The 5,577-nt window shown below is 55.8% G+C and overlaps 1 protein-coding gene across 1 annotated transcript; it reads left to right on the top strand.

Moving 5' to 3' along the window:
- Nucleotides 1–609: 609 nt before the first annotated feature.
- On the top strand, nucleotides 610–4,294 carry LOC139701294 (keratin, type I cytoskeletal 19). The gene is made up of 6 exons (XM_027947257.2): nucleotides 610–1,029; nucleotides 2,757–2,839; nucleotides 3,069–3,225; nucleotides 3,506–3,667; nucleotides 3,785–3,910; nucleotides 4,040–4,294. Exons 1-6 carry the CDS (start codon nucleotides 610–612, stop codon nucleotides 4,292–4,294), a joined length of 1,203 nt encoding a protein of 400 aa, XP_027803058.1.
- The last annotated feature ends 1,283 nt before the right edge of the window (nucleotides 4,295–5,577 follow it).

Raw genomic sequence — 5,577 nt, forward strand, 5'->3', positions numbered from 1 at the left:
AGAGGGTATTGGGGTGAAGCCATCCTAGGGGAAGGGTTCTGGAGGCTGTAGTTTCCAGTGGGGTGCAGGAATCTGGTGCAAGTACTTTGAGGGGGCTGGGGGGTGGGGACGTGGATTATGATCATAAGGGGCTCTTAGCATGATTCTAAAGGGGCTCTTTGGGTGACTTATGGGGGGGGTTTCCTAATTCTGAGGACCTTAAAGAGTAAGTGAGCGTCATAAGTGAATTCGGGGTCACAAGTGAATTATGGGGTCGGTGCTGTCTAAGCTCGTTCAGGACAGAGCTAAATATCCACAGCAAAGAGCCAGAGCAGAGGCGTGCGCAGCCAGGGCTTCAGAGTGGGTTGGGGTGGGGCAGCGGCGGGGAGGGTCCGGGCCTCGGTTCCTGGGAGGAGAGTTGGTGCAGAGCCGCTGGGAGTTGACCAATGAGGAGAGGGCCCATATTTGCACTCAGGAGTCTGCAAATTCCTCGGGGCTCAGATATCCGCCCCGACACCGTCCCCCTCCCCCACCCGCCTGGGGCATAAAAGGCGCCAGGTGAGGGCCTCGCCACTCCCCTTGCAGTCCGCAGCTTCTCAGGCCAGTGTCGCTCCTGTCGTCTGCCTCGCCATGACTTCCTACAGCTACCGCCAGTCCTCAGCCACCTCTTCCTTCGGGGGCTTGGGCGGCGGCTCTGTGCGTTTTGGGGCTGGGGGCGCCTTCCGCGCGCCTAGCATCCACGGGGGCTCAGGTGGCCGTGGCGTATCCGTGTCCTCTGCCCGCTTCGTGTCCTCGTCCTCCGCCGGGGGCTATGGTGGCGGCTATGGTGGCGTCCTGGCCGGGTCCGACGGGTTGTTGGCGGGCAACGAGAAGGTGACCATGCAGAACCTCAACGACCGCCTGGCCTCCTACCTGGACAAGGTGCGCGCCCTGGAGCAGGCCAACGGCGAGCTGGAGGTGAAGATCCGCGACTGGTACCAGAAGCAGGGGCCCGGGCCCTCCCGCGACTACAGCCACTACTTCAAGACCATCGATGACCTGCGGGACAAGGTGGGTGGCGGCCCGGCCGCCAGAGGTGCACCTGCCGCGGTGGGGCGGCCGGCGACGTGGAAACCCTGCCCGGCAGCCTGGGCGAGGCGAGGCGTAGGCGAGAGCGAGCCCGTTAGGACGCGGGAGGGCCCGTGGGGTGGGGCAGAGAGAAGGCGGGCGGGAGACCAGAGGAAGTGGAGGCCGATGGAGGGAGGGGGAGGGAAAGTGGGTGGGACCCGTAGAAGCGCAAGGACCCCGTTGGGACTCCAGGAGAAGGAAGGGCGTGTCTGCAGTCCAGGGAAAGGGGGTCCACAGAGTGAGAGAAGATGGTAAAGGCTGTCCAGGGGTTCTGCCAGGGGCTGTAGCGGCATAGGGAGCTCACGAGTTTGACCTGGGGGGATCTGGTCCACTGGAGCCACACCTGCCCCTGCGACCCCTGTGTGGGGTGTGGGGCCCCCTGCATTCCTCTTCTATCACCCAGCAGGTCTGGTTTTCCTCATGTTTAGGATTTGGTCTCCTCCCACTCTTCTCCCTCCCAGGGGCCACCCAGGCCTAAGAGGAAGGAACTCTAGGAAGAATTGGAGAGCCCTGGGTCCCCGGAAAGGAGGGAGGTAGTCGGAGGCCTTGGGCCTTTGCTTGTGTAAACCTCTGCCCTGGAGGACTAGGTACAGAGGCAGCTCCCTGTGGGTCTGAGCCACAGGCTCTTATGGGGAACTCCAAAGTAGGCCTTGGTCTCCACCCAAAGGGAAAAGTTCCATCCTGAAGAAATGTGTCATTTAATAGTCCCCCAATATTTGATCTCCCATCCTGCAGCTCCCAGAACTTTTCCCAGTTTCAACCATGAACTTAGCCTGGAGCTGGGTGTTGAGGGCCTGGACCTGGATCCACAGGTGTGGGAGAGCTGGAGGAGTTAACAGCCAGCTAAAACAGTGCAGTTCCCAGTTTTCAAATTGTTTGACATACAATGAGAAATACAGTTTACTATTTACCCAGTACCTCTTATCTTCTCTTCTTTTCCTTTACTCCTGCCTCCTCCCACAGAAGGCAAAAGCTTCTTGAACCAATTCTTACCCTACTTTGGGTGATCCCCTCTGATTTTTATATTTTGTTCAGTTTCACTAAAAAATGGCAAGTTACCTCCTGGTGACCCTGACTACTGAGCTATAACCACTTTGAAAAACACTGAGCCAGAGCACTGTAATTGGTGCTGTGCTGGAAGATGTGAATATGCCTCTCAGGTCACAAGAGTCTTCAGATGAAAGGGGAACTTGGAGGATTTCCACTTCTGTAAAGTAGGAGTGCCCACTGACCTGGTTTAGAGGTTATAAAGAGTGAGGCACAAAGTGCCTGGCACGTAATAGATGCTCAACAAATAGGATCCTTTTTCCTGAAGGCAACCTGTCCTTGAGTGGGTTTCAAACAACTTGCTTCTCTGCATCTGACTTATAGTCCCCCCTTCAGCCCATTTAGAAGTCACTGGGCATAGGACTCATAGAGATGTGCTCCCCAGGCTTGCTTCCCTGCCCACCTCTCCCCACCCACCCTTCCTTGTAGTGTGTCTCCTGCCTCAGCTCCTGGAGATGAACTGATTCCAAGGCCTCCCAGAGAGCAGGCAAATGGGCAGCAGGGATGGGTGGCTGGGTATTGGTCTCTAGAGAGTGGGGACATACTCATTTTCTTCCCACTTCTCTGGGAAGAAAGTGGGTGGGCAGGGTAGGTATGCCATAATGGCACCTTCTGCCTTCCAGATTCTTGGTGCCACCATTGAGAACTCGAAGATTGTCCTGCAGATTGACAATGCCCGTCTGGCTGCAGATGACTTCCGAACCAAGTGAGTCTTAATTCCCTGGAGAGCAGAAACCAGGATAGCAGGGGGTGTGTGTGTGTTTGGTGGCAGGGAGCAGTCCTAGTCCTCTGTAGGGCTCAGTGCCATTGGACTTCACCCACCCTAGTTGGCCTAAAGCAAGCCCTCTATAGACTCCTGAACCCTGGGGAACTGGGGAAGTCCTCTGAGGTGCAGAGTCAACTGTGGCCTGACTGCCACTATTTTTCTTTGAAAGGTTTGAGACAGAGCAGGCCCTGCGCCTGAGTGTGGAGGCCGACATCAACGGCCTGCGCAGGGTGCTGGATGAGCTGACCCTGGCCAGGACTGACCTGGAGATGCAGATTGAGGGCCTGAAGGAGGAACTGGCCTACCTCAAGAAGAACCACGAGGAGGTGAGTCAAACTGGCTATCTGTCCATCTTACCCCAGGTCCCAAGGCTGAGAATAATTGATCCTGTACCCTCTGACTGTGGCTACCCTCAGCATGGTCGTGGGTGGTGATTATGGCTGCCAGGGTTCTAGCAAAGGGATGGTGATCACCCAGTGTCCTCCCCAGTGCTGGCTTCTAGGATTGTACCTGAAAACCAACGTGCTTTGGGGGTGAAGAAGTGATTTGGCCCAGGCCCAGTGGGCTCGGTGCCCTGACATGCCCACCTCTGCTGTATATTTCCAGGAAATCAGTGCCCTGAGGGGCCAGGTGGGTGGCCAGGTCAATGTAGAGGTGGATTCCACTCCAGGCATCGACCTAGCCAAGATCCTGAATGACATGAGAAGCCAATATGAGGTCATGGCTGAGAAGAACCGGAAAGACGCTGAAGCCTGGTTCACAAGTCGGGTAAGCAGGGAGGGGGAGCAGGTGCGCTTTGAGGGATGGGGTGGCGAGGACAGAGGGCTTGGTGTCCCCCTCCCAAAGGTCTGCCTCAGTCCTTATTCCTCCCCTCCCTGTCTTCAGACTGAGGAGCTGAACCGGGAGGTTGCTGGCCACTCAGAACAGCTCAAGATGAGTGAGAGTGAGGTCACGGACCTGCGACGTACCCTCCAGGGTCTCGAGATTGAGCTACAGTCACAGCTCAGCATGGTACGTGTCTCTGCCCTGTAGGACACACACTTGTGCCCTTGAAGTCTGGGGTGGCCTGGCTGGTGGCTGTACCCGTGTCCTCTCTGGGAGCTGTCTCTGCTGAGACACATCCCCTCTCTCTCCTCTCAGAAAGCCGCCCTGGAAGGCACACTGGCAGAGACCGAGGCCCGCTACGGAGCCCGGCTGGCGCAGATCCAGGCGAGGATCAGCAGCATCGAAGCCCAGCTGGGTGACGTGCGGGCTGACATCGAGCGACAGAACCTGGAGTACCAGCAGCTCATGGACATCAAGTCTCGGCTGGAGCAAGAGATCGCCACCTACCGCAGCCTGCTTGAGGGCCAGGACGCCCACTACAACAATCTGCCCAACCAGCTCAATGTCTGAGTGCGAAGGCTCCTGGGCTCCTGTCCTCCTGCAGAGAGAGGCCCCTGGGCAGGGACAGGGGAGGGAAGGGACCTTACCCTGGCTCTATCCCCGACCTGCCAATAAAACTTTATGGCCCCAGGGAGGAAGGATGTGTGGTTGTTATTTCAGCCCATGGAGAGATGGGGCAGGCTTTGGCCCTGTTTAGGTTTTATTTGAAACAAAGTCCACTCTGTCCCAGGAAAGGGAAGGGAGGGCAAGGGCGCTCAGGTCCTTTTGCTGTGGTGATAATTCCTGTTTGCATGTCTTTAAGCATTTCTTCTATTCTATAGAGGGGTAAACTAAGGTTTAGAGAGGCGAAGGGGTTTGTTGCATGGTAACTGCTCTAATAATGGCAAAGGTGGGGTTTGAAACTGTGGTTCCAGATTGAGTTCTTTCTGTTGTACTCTCTTGGGGGTTGGGGAGAATGAGTGTTGTGTGTGTGTGTGTGTGTGTGTGTGTGTGTGTGTGAGAGAGAGAGAGAGAGAAAGAAATGAATATTTATTGAACATCTACCATGTGCCATGAAATCAAAACAATCTTAAAAGTATGAGCTGCATTTTATATATCAGGAAACTGGCTCAGATAGTTGAGTAACTTGTTCAAGGTCACATAACAAGTATATTTATGCCACAGCCAGAATTAGAATATATGCTTCCTGATACTTAGTGCGTGGCGTCACTCCTGCCCAGGTGGTCTCTTAAAGTTGACATCATTTGTGCCAGTCTTGCTCCATATGAAGGCTCTGGACTGGGATCCTCTGGGGTGGTTCCTCCCAACACATTTCTCCTAACCTAAACTGGGGCTTTGGGGTTAAATATTCCGCTGGCTGGAGAGGTTGTCCCTATCCCTGTGTGCTTTTGTTCCTGCACTAACACATTTATCCTTCCTGGGGCAACCCTGCATAATCCCCTTACACCCACTAGCTCATGCCTGGGCCCAGAGACTGGAATGGGACCCGGCTGTGACCCAGACCTCCCATACAGACCCCCAACCTGGCTTGCCTGGGGCCTGCCAGGGACCAGCAAAGGCACCAAGTCCCAGCTTCCTGGTATGGCTCTGCCCTTGGGTGGGTATGGTCCTGCCCCTGTGGTTTACAGCTCAGCTGTCAAGAACTGAGGCCAAGTCAAGGCAATCAGAGGCCCACAAATCAGTCCCACTTCCCCTGGGCGGAGGGCTTCCCGATGAGCTCTCCATGACAGAAGGCTGACCTGTGGAGGTGGGGGCAAGGGACCCACCTCACACCTGCATCCTACTTCTATAGG

This window comes from Marmota flaviventris, chromosome 17, assembly GCF_047511675.1.
Source record: "Marmota flaviventris isolate mMarFla1 chromosome 17, mMarFla1.hap1, whole genome shotgun sequence".
Taxonomy (NCBI): domain Eukaryota; kingdom Metazoa; phylum Chordata; class Mammalia; order Rodentia; family Sciuridae; genus Marmota; species Marmota flaviventris.

Excerpts from the sequence above, each read along its gene's own strand:
- LOC139701294 (XM_027947257.2), top strand. The coding sequence starts at position 610 with ATGACTTCCTACAGCTACCGCCAGTCCTCAGCCACCTCTTCCTTCGGG. Across the intron at positions 2,840-3,068 it reads GCAGATGACTTCCGAACCAA|GTTTGAGACAGAGCAGGCCC; the intron begins GTGAGTCTTAAT and ends TTTCTTTGAAAG. Across the intron at positions 3,911-4,039 it reads TACAGTCACAGCTCAGCATG|AAAGCCGCCCTGGAAGGCAC; the intron begins GTACGTGTCTCT and ends CTCTCCTCTCAG.